This window comes from Asparagus officinalis, chromosome 7 (genome assembly GCF_001876935.1).
Source record: "Asparagus officinalis chromosome 7, Aspof.V1, whole genome shotgun sequence".
Taxonomy (NCBI): domain Eukaryota; kingdom Viridiplantae; phylum Streptophyta; class Magnoliopsida; order Asparagales; family Asparagaceae; genus Asparagus; species Asparagus officinalis.
In genome coordinates this window covers 54,230,416-54,246,344 of record NC_033800.1, presented here as the reverse complement: position 1 = coordinate 54,246,344, position 15,929 = coordinate 54,230,416, and the positions used below count along the sequence as shown (strand labels likewise).

The 15,929-nt window shown below is 41.6% G+C and overlaps 1 protein-coding gene across 1 annotated transcript in view; it reads left to right on the top strand.

Annotated features, from left to right (window-relative positions):
• Positions 4,293-15,929, top strand: part of LOC109847158 (pentatricopeptide repeat-containing protein At1g07740, mitochondrial-like) — a 28,842-nt gene continuing 17,205 nt past the window's right edge. The window contains exons 1-5 of the mRNA XM_020416402.1: positions 4,293-4,381; positions 4,462-5,514; positions 6,406-6,557; positions 6,703-6,822; positions 9,412-9,466. Coding sequence (XP_020271991.1) covers positions 4,293-4,381; positions 4,462-5,514; positions 6,406-6,415 — 1,152 coding nt within the window. The 3' untranslated portion in view covers positions 6,416-6,557; positions 6,703-6,822; positions 9,412-9,466. The remainder of the gene's footprint in view (positions 4,382-4,461; positions 5,515-6,405; positions 6,558-6,702; positions 6,823-9,411; positions 9,467-15,929) is intronic.

Sequence of the window (15,929 nt, the reverse complement as noted above, 5' to 3'; positions counted from 1 at the left end):
TCCTCTTCAAGGTCCCGCCTCAACTGCTCGACCAAAAGACGGCTCGATTTAGTGTCCTCCTTAGTTGCCGCCTTCAGGCGCCTCTCGGACTCAACCTCCCTAGCCAAAGCGGTCAGCCGGCCATCCTGCTTAGAAATCCCTTGCTGCAGATGACCGACCTCTCCCTTCAAGTGGGCTACCTCTCGCTGGATATCATCAACAAAACCCAAGTGCTTGGAAACTTGGATTCTGTAGCACATCAAAAGCCTCTCCTTTTCGACCAGCTCTCGCCGTCAGACGTCCTCCCTACCTCTTAATTCGGCCTCTAAGGCAACAATCCTCTTCTCTGCCTCTTCCTTGCCTGACTTCTTTTGAGCCAGTTCGCCGTGCCACCTCTGTGCCACCTCATGCACGTGCCTCATCCGCTCGAACAGCTCCTGCCCTAGTAAAACCCCTCGGACTAAATAGGCCTTGAGGGCCAAATGTAGGCCAACACTTGGTATCTCCCTCAAGAGCCTCTTGTCCTTCGGGAGGGTAAACTGGGACACAACGTCGAAAGAAGCAGTTAAGGACTGCATGACCGAGGACTCCACATCCATGGGTTCCTCCAGGATAAACCTATCACCTTCGAGAACCTCTTCCCTAGGCGAGCCGGGGGTTAACGGATCTCCCACCAACATGGTCCTCGCCCTCTCCTAGGACCTGTGAGTAAGCTCATCGAGCCCATAGCAGAATGACCAGAACTTACTCCGCACATCAGCCATCTCATCCAACTCAGGCCCCTCCGGAGGTGTCATTTGATCGTCAACACCCGCGGACGTCCCGACAGGCTCCTTGCCAGGCTTGCAGAATTATACGACCGCAGAACTTGGCCCGACTATCCTCTCGACAGGGGCTCCCACAACTACCTCCTCGACAGTTGGGGCCACCCCCTCTACTGCAAGAGGGGAAGGGTCGCCCACGGTGTCAACCCCATTCTGTCGATAAGCTTGGACAGACCTCTGCCACCTCTTGACCGGTTACGACGCTTCAGCTAATCGTTATATCTCATCCGGGTCGACCTTTGGCCCACTAGATCCTTGATCCTTCTTAGCCTTCACCTTCTTCGGCCTCCACTCAGCCAGTAGGGCGGCGACTCGACTCAAGCCGGTCGCCTCTGAGGGATCGAGATCCTTTCTCAACCTTTTCTAAGGCCAAGAAGCCAAGCTTGATTCCTCCCTCGAATTCCTCTTAATGCTTTTTTCGAGGGGGAGAGCTAGCAGACTTGCCCTTGCTTGGTCGACTGAGGAGGACAAAATCATGGACATGCCCGCCGACCGAAGAGATGTTATCTCGAAAAGATTGCTCCTCTCCCGGGACCCGACAGAGGAGCGAATTTTGCCAGTTGTCACCTTTCCTCATCATCAAGAGGACACAACCTCAGCACATCCTTAGCCCCTTTGGGCTAATTGGGGCAAGCAAGAACGCCATCAGCCCCGAAGACCCACACAAAGTGCTCCTTCTAATCCCTGCTGGACTTTAGAGCATCTGACACAAGCTTAATATTTCCACGGTAGTGGAAAAAATAGCGTGTGTCCTCTTTCTTCGATTCAACGCCGATCCAATGTCCTAGCAGCCGTGTGGTCAGCGAGACTCCAACCCGATGACAAATGACAACAAAGGCCACCAGAACCCCAATGGCATGAGAGGTAAATTGAGAGGGGGAAACCCCCAGAGCAATGCAGACGTCCCTAATAAAGGGATGAAACGACATTCGTAGACCCTGCTCAAGATGAGCAAGGTAAAGCGGCGCGCAGTCCCTGCCACGGTGATACACAGATTCGCTCATACTCGGGGCCCCCAGTGTAAAAGCCCTTAGAATGTCAGAAAAATTGTAATATGGCTCAAGCATCCCTATCAAGACCATCGAGCATATTTGCTAGAGAAGAGCAATCCTCTCATCATTGCGACCTGCGGTGGAAGCTGGGGAAGCCATTGAAGAATTTGGTTTGCAAAGTAAACTTGCGGAAATTCAGAGAAGCGCTAAAGATTTTTTGGGCAATAACTCATAAAGAATTCTTTTTTCGCCCCCAACGAACTATTTATAGTATCCCAAAGGGGCACGAGAATTAATTAGAACAATTGTCTCATTTCGAAATAAACGTGCGAGATTCACTTCGAAATCTCAAACGGTTAGTTCGAAACTAGAAGCGACGTTCATATTTACTCCATACCTCTTTGCTCGAAAATCGGAAAGACGTGGTTACTCTGACAACATCATTACGTCATCCTCAGCAGTGATGTTTCGTTGGCCCAATAAAGGCCTCTGGAAGTTCGCTAAACAATGTCCTCTAGGCAAAGTCTACAGGGCCCTAATCGACCCGCCACAACCGACAAGTTGACTTTAAGGATATCTCTCGGACAACTCATCCAAGTTGCTTAGATACTAAGTAGTAAGAGCAGTTGATCAGATTAGCCTAAGACTTAGAAAAATTTAATCCTTCGAAAGCTTACTTACTCAAGTTCGAGACGTCTCATCTCTATAGAGGATGAGTCCTCTCGGGTTAATGCTTAAATCTACCAGTCCACATGGAAACTAAGTCATCCAACAAACATTATGAGATTATGCAACACAGAGAAGCAATTCCAGAGTGATTCTTTATCATATTTTATTCGGACCCGGCTAAAGCCGACTCCAAGCGAAATGGGCCAACTGTTATGGTATTTCCATTCGCCAAAATACAACTTGCCAAACAACGGACGTGTGTATTTCTGTAAGCAAGATCCCAACCAGCTTGGTAGCCCAAGCCCAGCGGAGATCCCCACTTGACCGACTCATCAAGTCAATACTCTTCATGACGACTCAAGAGTTAGGATCAGTCGACCCTCTTGTCAAAGCCGACTCACCTGGAGCCCACTCGACCTTTTATTCAATGCCCTACGAGGACGACTCGGTGGGCGTTACTTCTCGACAAAACCGGAGGATAATATCTACCTCAGACTTCTCCCTCCGACCATGTGCCAGCACCGTGGTCAACATTGGATAGGTCCCATCATGACCCTAACCCTGATAGTCTTCATGACTCGTCATATCACATGGGCTCTACCACGCCGTCGATCACTTTCCATTCGATGCTGAGACGATCTCTCTATTGCTGAAGTGATCTTTTCCCTAACCACCTACTGACACTCGTAAAGTGGGTGCTGACGCAGCTACCGACTCATACTCACTCTGTCTTCTCATTTAATACTGAGGAGATCCTCCCTCCAGTCGCCAGCCAACACCGGTAAAGCGGGTGCTGATGTAGCCCCCAGCCCATACATCGCCATCACTTCTCGGTACTCGGCTAAAGTGTCCAATCTACCATTCTCTTACAATACATATACATGTACTATTCGCCTTTTAAAGGGCTATTCCAAAAAAGAGGAGAACTCTTAAGTTCTGCTTTTTCTTCCACTCAAGTTTACCATCTAACTTGATCGTCGAAGGTACAACGGGGGAACCTATCGTCATCCTCTTACAAGTTTTTACATGTGCAGACAACTCATTTCCCCAATTCAAGAACCAGACATAAAGTCGGAGAAGGAGGCAATCCCCTCATCAATCTTCAATACTGAACAAATTGATCCTATACTGGATCCAATTGACTGTGTGATCACTAGTACATCAACAAAAATTAATTCAAATATCTAAATATAACTATTAGAAATTAATTCCTCAAATTAAGAGTATAAGTAACATGTAGAGGAATTAACGTGTGACAACATGAGAATTGTAGGATCTAATTTCAAAATTTGAAAATAACTTGTCAATTTGAGACCAAATTCGAAAGATTTAGCAAACTAATAATGGAATTATTGAAGATTTGTGGGATAAATATCTAAATATGACTATTAGAAATTAATTCAAATATCTAAATATAACTATTAGAAATTAATTCCTCAAATTAAGAGTATATATAAGTAACATGTAGAGGAATTAATCGTGTGACAACATGAGAATTGTAGGATCTAACAGGAATTTCAATAATTTGAAAATAACTTGTCAAATTTGGACCGCAAGGAATTTTAGTTATTTGAGGGACTGATTTCACAATCTGAAAAGATTAGAGAGCCGATATCGGAAAAAGCCATGTGGAGGAGCCGACCGGAGCCTAGCCCGTTTTACCTCACTCACAAACAGCTGCTTCTTTTACCACCGGTTCCCCAGCGAAATGTTCGCCGGAGCTCGTAACATCCGGACCGGACTCCGCCGCAGACCCGTTAGCAAACGCAGACCCGAATCCGGACCTAAACCCATAAAGCCCCCTGCGGAGAGCCTATCCCTTCGCTCGATGAGCTCAAAATCCACCCCGACGCCCAACGCCGCAGCCCTCTCCCATACTCCTCTCCGGCGGCGCGCCCCGACACTCACCTACCCACCGTCTCCTCCCTCCTCCCAGCCGCCGTCCGCCCGGGCCCCACTATTCGCGCCAGCGTGTCCACCCTCCTCTCCTTCGCTAGGGCCCACGCGCGTCCACCCCTCTCCGGCCCGCACCTCCTCACTCGCCTCCTCCACCACTACGGCCGCGCCCACCTCCCTCAAGAAGCCCTTTCCCTCTTCAACTCCCTCTCCTCCCCCAAAACCCAGACCCTCAATTTCCTCCTTAACGCCCTCGTTGACAATGGGCTCGTCGATGAAGCCCAGTCGATCCTCTCTAACACAAAAATCAAACCCAATGTTGTTTCTTATAATATACTACTCAAGGGGGTGATGGAAAAAGATGGGTTTGACCTTGCACGACAGGTGTTTGATGAAATGTGCAAGAGAGGTGTTCGGCCTTCGGTTGTGAGTTATAATATGCTTATTGGGTTTGTGGGTAGGAGCGGGGAGTTGGGTGAGGCGGTGAGGTTGAAGGAGGAGATGACCCAGAAGGGGATTGAGCCGAATGCAGTTACGTATGGGATTTTGATGGAGGGGCTGTGCGCGGAGGGGAGGTACGGGGATGCGAGGAAATTGATGTTTGATATGGAGTATCAAGGGTGCGAGACTGAGGTGAGAAATTATGGGGTTTTGATGAGTGATTGCGGACGGAGAGGGGATTTTGAGGGGATGAGGGAGTTGATGGCAGAGATGAAGAGGAGGAAGATGAAGCCAGATTGGGTTATATATAGCATCTTGGTCAATTATTTGTGTGGCAGAGGGAGGGTTGATGAGGCATATAAGGTGTTTGTGGACATGCAGATGAAAGGGGTTGAGGTGAGAGCGGCGGTGTATAGGATGATGGTAGATGGATTTTGTCGGGCGCGGAGGTTTGATATGGGGTTGAGAGTTTTGAACGCGATGCTCTCAAGTGGGCATTGCCCTCGTGGGGAGAGTTTTAGGGATTTGATTGTGGGGCTTTGTGAGGATGGGAGGGTGAGTGATGCTTGTTTTGTTTTGGAGGAGATGGAGAAGAGGAAGATGGTGTTGGATGGAGAGGGATGGGGTGCTCTAGTTCAGGCGTTTTGTGGAGGATGTAAGGGTAATATTGATCTTCTAAGGGAATTAACTTCTATGGAGTATGTTGATGATGGGTAAGTAAGCACGATGTAAGATGTATGCAAGCTTTGGATAACATAGACATGATACCGCTGTGCAAGGAAAATCTTGTTATATCTAGGATATGAATAACAGTGTTTTTGAGTACATAAATGATAATATTAGAGCTGTAATGTGCATGAGATAATGCTCTCTACCTACAACATGGATTTGAGAGACCATGATATTATAAAGGTAAACTTACAATGTAATCTTTTTCAACTTATATGATGGCAAAAATAAGGTATAAACTTGGTATATTCTAGAATGAGAAAGGTTAATATCAAATTAGGGAAGAAAAATTCTGTCATTATCTTTGGTGGAGGCATGTGTCAAACTGCGTTAGCAAATATGTCCTAGTTCCTTTCTTGACTAACTTTATAATTACCATTGATAGGACTAATTATGTCCAAGTTCCTTCCTTGATTAACTTTGTAGTTGCCCTTGATAGTAGTCCCTCCACAGTATATGTAGAATTGTTCATTTGCTTTCCTGTTTGTGTCTATTCAGCCGCTGTTCTTCTGTGGTTCTGGTCTTTTTATCCACTGAACTGGAAGACACCATGTTTGTTGTATTGGCTAAAATTGGAAGTTCTGCAAATTATTTTTGTTATGAAAACAATGGAATACTTGGTTGCTGTTATCTTCCGATAGAGTTTTAAAACAGTGGTAAACCTCATAATCTTATAATATGTCTACATTGTAAAATGCATCTAGCTAAATTTCAATCTTCTTGTGCGTTGACTACTGATTCCTTTTGATAGGAATCACATTCATAGATATAGATGAAGCACAACAGTCCAATATTGTACTAACAAATCAGCATTTGAATGTCATCTGCAAATAGCTCTTATTACAAATGGCTAATGCAATCTTATCTGATTGCAGTGGCAGATAATTTTAGCTTGATCAAGGTGCCTCTGACTGGACTTCTGTTGCCAACTTGTTCTTCCAAATGTCCTTTTTTGGATAGCAGAGGAGTAATGAGGTGGACTGTGCAAGTAAGAAGAGAGACATTGCACCATTTCTAAGTGAAAGAGGTAAGTCAGTGATATCGATATTCATTCCCTTGATTCATTTTGGAAAGCCATGAATTCTGATGACATATAAAGTGAAATCCGGAATGTTAAGAGGTCATGTTTGCTTCCGTTGGCCTCTTACTGATAATTTTATTCATGTTCCCAGAGTTTTGATACAGATATCTATGCCATTATGTGGATGTCTATAACGTGAATCTTACAATGCACATGCTGTACTTCCTTTGCTGTCTTTAGGTGGAGAAGGGGAGAGAGAAATCTAGACAAGGTTTAATCCGAGTCCTTAAACATGCACTTGCTCTGTGCTTTTCTTGCCTTCAGTTATTGTATGATTTACTTTTAAGCCTGACTGAGACTAATATTGGGAACTAAGGAGATACTATAAGAGATATCTGAAAGTCCTATTAAAAAAAAACTTTATTGTTATCGATTCAGTTCACCATAGTGAACTGTAAAAAATGGCTCCCTAGTTCATATTGGATAACAGATTTTACATACATGTAACGTTAAGGTATTTGAAGTTCACGTGTTCCGAAATGTGTTTACTCTAAATAGACAACATGGCCGATAATATCTAACTATAATTTAGAATGATTAATTAATCAGACTGTACTACTTTTGTCTGGTCATCAGAAAACCTTCTGTAAGCATACCTTGGGTCAGACTTCATTACAAATCTGTTTTTGGTCGTAGAAGACTGGCTGCATGATATCTGATCTGCCAGGATTTAGAGTTCTGCGTCTCATTATGCATCCTTGTTTTAGTCCCAATTTGAGTTCACATGATGCTTTTATCTGACCTGGGGCTATGAATAATCTCTTAAAGGTTTCTCTCTTACATTTTTTTTTCTTATTTTGATTCTCATGTGGTTTTGTTCAATTCTCATGAGATTTCAAGGATCACAACTGTTCTTCTAACTGAGCTAGTATGCCACATGTTGATATCACCCCTACCCTTACTTTTTGTTTCATCTTCTTACATCACTTTGACCTTTTGTACCTTAACACGGGAAATTATACTTCATCTTTTGTTTCTCCTATATTCTGAACTCCTGACGTATTACAAACTAATACATAGTCTGCCTAAGCCTAAGGTGAAATTTTAAGTAATCTCCTACAGTACATAAACCTATCTTTGCCCATGAATGTTAGTTTAATGTAATTCCAAGGCAACCTTTTGAATTCTCCTGGGCAAAAAATCAGTGTAGTTTATGCGGTTGAGATTTTTCACTTTAAAAATAAAGCACTTCAGATTCTTTTCGTCCATGCATCGAGGACAAAGTAGATGGTAAAAAATGATATTCTGCTCAGTTATACGCTTTAGGGTTTAAAATTTTCAATCTAAATACTTGGTTTTGGTCTAAAGACTTAAAAATTCTTATACGCAGATTTGAGTTAGGTGTCACAACATCATTCACTTTCAAACTCACTAACTTGCTATTTACGCCATTCATATGCGGCTCTTGATGCATGATCAAAAAATAATTTAAATTAGTTATCTTTTTGTTTGTAGACATTCTAGACAATGTAGATTAGCTATTAACAAAATGGAACTATCGTATGAATGTTGAATAGATATACAATTGAATTTGAATGGGAGTGATTTGGGCAAGGTTTTAAATGTCGCCCGACATGTCCGACATGTCGGCCGACATATCGGTTTGAGGGCTTGACCGACACGACATGAACGTTTTCAACTTGTATGTCGGTTTTCAGGACCAAATCAGAAATATCAGGGTCATATCGGGCATATCGGCCTATTTTTTAGCTTTGAAAAATCGACCGATATGGTACTTTTTTTAAGATCTGTTTTTTGTTATGGGGTTTGGGTTTAGTGATAAATACTCAAACTCTTTTGACCCGTTCTCATGTTTAAGGTTTTCTTATGAACCCGATAGAAAGAATTTGTGAACCTAAATCCATATATTATTTACTTTTTTATATGTTTAGTCTATAGAATTTTATAAAGTATGCTTATATTGAATTTATGAATGCTTAGATTATATTTAGGACACGATATTATACATATGCGCACTACCCGATATAGAAATCCGATATTTAGTCAATGTCCCCCGATATATCCCCGATTTCCGCTATCCGACATGGATTTCAGCCATCCGACATGAACCCGACATCCGACATTTAAAACCTTGGATTTGGGTCCAAATCCTTCCGGAAGTAGCTTAGCTTATCTTCACAATAGAAAACAGGAGAAAAATAACTGAAAAGAAAACTCTCCATGTTTTTAATGCTTATCGTTATTTATAATTTATGCATTTACTTTCCGATAGTTTTATATTAGTCAGTTAAGGATTTGCATGTAATCATTTTCTTAGTCACATGACATCATTTTTAGAAGCACCGACAGTATGGCATACTTCTTTGATGTCGACTTAATTGAAATGGGGTTAGTTCATTTTCCGACATGTAAAACAACCTATACTTGATCCTATAAATATTTCTTCAATTCTTACTTGATCAAAACGGGGTTAGTTTATATGTGACATGTAAAAACAATCTATAATATGCATGTGGATATCATTTTTTCATTGGTTTTGTTTCAACAATGGCAAAGGACTTGGAGCCAGTACATAAATGATTAAATCTTCTTCCTCTCAGCTTTCTGTGAATGCCTGTAACACAAGTCAGAAATATAATCTAATATGAGTAGAAAATAATATTTCTTTTCATCTGACATTTGCAGTGATCAGGATCAGAAAGAATACCTACGAAGTCCAAACTTAAAAAAAAATTTGTCACCACAGAACCTGTGGATTTAGAGTTGGAAAATAATATACTTAGACCTGGTTATGCTATATTGAGGTAAATAGATGATCATATGTTGAAAAAACTTGCAGGAATTTGAGAGCAGAATTCCAGGGTTGCATTTTGCCTATTTAAGAACAACTGACTGTAAGTAGCGATCCCCTTTCCTGCAGTTTATAATCTTTGAAATTGATACATATGTTACATCTAGAATTCCTAGCTCATGAAGAGAATTGTGTTTATAAATTTTTTGTACATGTGATGCTACGCTACATGGTAAATGCATTGAAATGTTCTCTTGAAAAGCTTATAGTTGAGGAGAAGTTGATGCTATTCGAAAAACAAGTATAATGTCTCTTTAAACTTTAGGCATGGAATGTACAGAAACAGCCTATACTTCTAATTAATTATAATTATTCATGATGTATGATACACATTATATTTGCATATCTGGGAAAACTTTATTTGCATCCTCTGAGTACTTGGTGCATGCATCTCATGATAAATACAGGTGTAAGAATTAGTTATACTGAGGCTCAACGTGACCTCCTTCATGAGGATTTAATATTGCACCACTTGACTGCAAACTAAAAGGGACTTGTGCTTACCACAAGCCCACAAATTTGGTGATTGACATGTGTCTACTCATGGGGTATTGGCCTTATTGGATTATTACATTAGAATTTCTGACGAGGCATATGTGTACCATGTTTATTTGTTTACTCATTATTCATAAAATATATAATAGTTGAATTATGATAATTTACTTTATATGTTTATAGTGGTACATGTTTCTAAGCATAAACCATTAGATATCCTTCATTTACATGTTGAATACTAACATAATCACATTTTTTTTCCAGAGCAATTTAATTGAATCAGATACTTGATTAGTTTGAATGAAGTTATGTTAATTACAATGAACTTGTTAAGAATTGGAATAGGAATCGAATGAGAGCTAAAAAAATACGAAGACAGAGAGTGCACTTACCTTATTCAATATTTGAAAGACCTCAGTGACAAAGAACATGTGAACTACCTGTTTGCAATTATGGATTTGTAAAGCAGGAAGCAGCCCAGCTAGCATACATAATAGGACATTATAAGCCATAATACATTAGGTAAAAGAAAAAGTCAGTATACCAACAAGAAACAACTAAAAACAAGAGATAATTTCATATTCGAGATTGATGCACTTTTGATGAGCCAATTGTGGTTCATATACAAAAATGAAAATCATAATTTTAGAACCATCCTGAAACAATTTTGAAATTCAGAATCATTCTAGCGAAAGCTTAACAGGACTTTCACTTTATAAAATGGCATGCAACTTCCTTTTTGCCAATTCTTCCTGTAGGTAAAAAAAATATTATTTACATGAATGATAGATATATAGGAGATTTATGTCATATTCTGAAGTCATGCACAACTAACTCGACGTATGGTGCGATAATATATAAGTTACTATCGTATATATATATCACTTTTCCCTTGCATTATGAAAGGCTCTATCCCTTCTTCTCGTTGATGACATGAATATTCTACACCCCCCCCCTCCTGGATAGATCTCGTCAGGAGATCTTGTTGGGAAATTACCCGGATTCCCATATTGCCAGATTTGAGAGAGAGCGAAAAATAAATTGCGCAAAATTGGGGGACACGCAAGATTTACGTGGTTCGGCACAAAATTGCCTACGTCCACGGGCTGCTGCAGATCTTTCACTATTTGGGAGAAATTTTACAACACTCTCAATTTTTCTCACAACTCAATCCCACTCTGAAAATTGCTCACAATTTTCTCACAAAGACTTTTCTCTAAGCCTCTCTTTTCTCTCTCTTGTTCTTCTATAAGAGGAGTTGTTTCTGGGATGAGTTTTCCTTAAGAGATTGGGGACCTATTTATAGTGTTTGGAAAGACACTATGCACTAATATTTTAATACTGGTGGGGCCCGCCGGTGGGGCCCACGTACAATTTTTTCTTCTCCCCTGTCATTCACCGAATTCGGTGATTTGAGGATTGTCTGCATTTTTGTCAACTTTGGTGGCTTGAAGCTTTTCGGTGGCTCACCATTTTTGACTAACAATCTCCCACTTGAAGACTGGTTTTAATCTGTCTTCACACCTCGATCTATGCAGCAGCTCTTCCCGGTCTTTATACTATTGCAGGCCAACTGAAGCTGAACACAGCTTCAGTTTGTCAATAGTCACCGTCTTTGTCAGCATGTCTGCCGGATTTTGAGCTCCACTGATCTTTTCAAGCTTCAAAATTCCATCTTCCAGAAGTGACCGGATAAAATGATACCGCATCTGTATGTGCTTCGTTCTGGAATGAAAAGACGGATTCTTCGCTAGATGAATAGCACTTTGACTGTCGCAGTATAAGACATTGTCTTCTTGTTTCTTGCCTAATTCATCCAAGAAATTTTGAAGCCACACCATTTCCTTGCTGGCTTCTGTAACAGCGACATATTCTGCTTCAGTTGTGGAGAGAGCAACTATCTTCTGCAGTTGAGAAGCCCAACTCACTGCAGTACCTCCTAGAGTATATACATACCCTGTAGTGCTCTTTCTGATATCAACATTTCCTGCTAGATCAGCATCTACATAGCCTGTTAGTATTGTATCTCCCCGTAGATATCTGCAGGCATCCATTTGACTGCTTCCCTAGTGTACCTGCCCGGATCATTCATATACCTTTAGCCTAACAGCTCCCACTGCCTTGACAATATCCGGTCTTGTACAGACCATGGCATAACATCATGACTCTCCAATTGCTGAAGGCCGTACGGGACCTTCGCCCCATGTGTGCACGCCTCGTTCCCTGTCTTTGGTGACTGATCTTTGAGTCTGAAATGAACACCTAAAGGTGTACCCACTGGTTTTGCATCTTGCATGTTGAACCTGGAGAGTACTTTGTTGATGTACTCAGCTTGTGATAACATCAAAATCCCAGACTTCGTGTCTCTCTTGATCCTCATTCCAAGAATCTGCTTTGCAGCACCAAGATCTTTCATCGCGAACTGCTTTGACAATTTCTGCTTCAAATTTATAATCTCTTGCAGATCTGATCCTGCAACGAGCATGTCATCAACGTATAACAATAAAATAATGAAGCTATTGTCAAACCTCTTGATATAGCAACAATGATCTGCTTGGCATCTAGTGAAACCGTTGCTGCCCATGAAGTTGTCAAACTTCTTGTACCACTGTCTGGGAGCTTGTTTCAATCCATACAAGCTCTTCTTCAAACGGCATACTAGATTTTCCTTGCCTGCCTTCATGAAGCCTTCTGGTTGCTTCATATAGATCTCCTCCTCCAAATCACCATGAAGGAAAGCTGTTTTTACATCTAACTGCTCAAGATGTAAATTCTCAGCAGCTACAATTTTCAACACTAATCTGATTGTAGTTAGTTTCACAACCGGAGAAAAAATTTCATTGTAGTCGATACCTTCCTTTTGCTGAAAGCCTTTGACAACCAACCTTGCCTTGTAGCGTTTGTTCCCATCATGTTCTTCTTTGATCCTGTAAATCCATTTGTTATGAAGAGCTTTCTTACCTTGTGGTAATTCAGCTAAGTCCCATGTCTGATTTGACATGAGCGAGTCCATCTCATCTTGCATAACAGACTCCTACTTGACTGAATCTTTCATCTGTATTGTTTCGTCATAACACTCCGGTTCACCACTGTCAGTCAGCAACAGGTAGTGCAAAGAAGGCGAATAACGCTGGGTTGGCTTAGGAATTCTGGAGGAGCGTCTCACTTCTGGCGTGCTTGGTTCTTCTTGAACTGCTTCAGGGCTAGTCTGAACATCCTTTTCAGAAATCTCCTCAAATTCAGCAAATTCCTTTGTTTCAGCTTTTGTACTGGAGCTACTTGATTCTGCAGTTGATCTGTCTTTGTACATCACATTCTCATTGAATATGACATCTCTGTTTCTGATGATCTTCCGATTTTCATAATCCCAAAATCGGTAACCAAACTCATCACCACCATAACCAACAAAAACACATTTGTTAGATTTGGCATCAAGTTTACTTCTTTCAGCAGAATCTATGTGTACATAAGAGATACAACCAAAAATTCTTAAATGTGAAAGGTTTACCTCTTTTCTGCTCCAAGCTTCTTCCGGTATTCCACCATCCAAGGGAACTGAGGGTCCACGGTTGATTAGGTAGGCTGCGGTATTGATAGCTTCAGCCCATAGGAACTTGGGCAAGCCGGCATGTAACCTCATGCTTCTGGCACGTTCATTCAAAGTTCTGTTCATGCGCTCCGCTACGCCATTCTGCTGCGGTGTCATGGGAACTGTTTTCTCCATCTTGATCCCATTGTTTGCACAAAACTCTTTGAATCTACTGTCTTTGTACTCTCCTCCATTGTCTGACCTCAACTTCTTTATCTTCAAACCAGTTTCATTTTCCACCATGGCCTTCCATTTTCTGAAGGTATCAAAGACTTCTGATTTCTTCTTCAGAAAATAAACCCACACCTTCCTTGTAGAATCATCAATGAAGGTGACATAGTATAGTGAGCCTGCAAGAGATGAAACTGGAGATGGTCCCCATACATCGGTATGAATTAATTCTAACCTTTCTGTCTTGGGTGTCTTGCCAATCTTTGCAAAACTGACTTTTTTCTGTTTGCCAAAGATGCAATCTTCGCATAGATCGACATCTACATTCTTCAGATCCGGCAGCTTCCCTTTTGACAGAAGTGTCTTCATCCCTTTCTCGCTCATATGGCCAAGCCTTTGGTGCCATAGGTTTGATTTTTCATCTGCATCTGTTACTGCAATGATATTCTCTAAGTTAGAGGTTATATAGAGAGTACCACTTTTCTTACCTCGAGCAATGACGAGTGCTCCTTTGGTAATCTTCCATTCATGACCCGAGAAGGTTGTACAATAACCCTCTCCATCAAGCTGTCCCACAGAGATCAAATTCCTTCTAAGACCAGGAATATGTCTTACTCCTTGCAGCTTCCATGTAGTCTGGTTTGGCAATTTTAATCGAATGTCTCCCTTGCCAACAATCTTCAAGGTTTCATCATCTGCTAGATGTACCTTTCCGAAATCACCGCTGACGTAGTTCTCCATGATTTCTCGGCATGGGGTGGAATGACTGAACTCAACTGGGTTGTGACTATGTTGAGTTCATTGAGATGTTGAGCTGTCGATGCGCCTTCCGTCATTCGCAAATTGAACAGCCGCCTCATCAAGTGAACTTTGTTTGAGGCAGAGGGCTTCTCGTACATGCTGCAGAGAGCCGCCATAAGACCCGCCGTGGTCTTTTCCTTTGCTATGTTGAAGGCAACGTTGCGGGATAGCGTCAATCGGATAACTCCAAGGGCTTGTCTGTCGAGGAGAGCCCACTCTTCATCCTTCATATCATCTGGCTTCTTTCCCGAGAGAGGTTGATACAGCTTCTTCTGGTACAGATAGTCTTCGATCTGCATCTTCCAAAAGCCGAAGTCCGCACCATCGAACTTCTCAATTTTTACCTTCCCTTCGTCTGCAGCCATCGCTCCCACTCGAATCTGACTTCCTCTGGATCGTTTCTGACAATTTCTGCGAACCACCTTGTATTAAGATACCTCTGCCGACAAGTCGGTACCGCCGGCAAAATTACACTATTCACGAAATGTACTATTCACGTGAATAGTAACCTTGCAGAAATTTGACAGACGTCACAACCAGAGCTCTGATACCAGTTGTTGGGAAATTACCCGGATTCCCATATTGCCAGATTTGAGAGAGAGCGAAAAATAAATTGCGCAAAATTGGGGGACACGCAAGATTTACGTGGTTCGGCACAAAATTGCCTACGTCCACGGGCTGCTGCAGATCTTTCACTATTTGGGAGAAATTTTACAACACTCTCAATTTTTCTCACAACTCAATCCCACTCTGAAAATTGCTCACAATTTTCTCACAAAGACTTTTCTCTAAGCCTCTCTTTTCTCTCTCTTGTTCTTCTATAAGAGGAGTTGTTTCTGGGATGAGTTTTCCTTAAGAGATTGGGGACCTATTTATAGTGTTTGGAAAGACACTATGCACTAATATTTTAATACTGGTGGGGCCCGCCGGTGGGGCCCACGTACAATTTTTTCTTCTCCCCTGTCATTCACCGAATTCCGTGATTTGAGGATTGTCTGCATTTTTGTCAACTTTGGTGGCTTGAAGCTTTTCGGTGGCTCACCATTTTTGACTAACAGATCTAATGCACATCTTTCATATAAGTACCCGTGTTCTTATGTTGCATTTTGTCCCTTATTAGCAATGCCCTATAAATATATTTCTACCCTATGGAATTTTCTACTTTTGGCATCCAAACTTATTTGAGGCAGATAAAAAGTGGGGATGAGAAAGATATTAGGTTCTCTTTTCATTTTATAGGATGGTTTCTGGGGCTGGGGGAGGAAATATGGGTTATGAGTTTTTAGTGTTGAGGTGGTTGTGGGAGTCAAATCACTGTTGTATATGGGAAATATATTTAGAAAATGTCTATGCATGAGGTTTTCATTTGCAACTTTTAAAATTTGTGCTCATTGCAATGTACCATATAGATTCATGGAAGGGGCATTGAAGCTTGTTTGTAAAGCACACA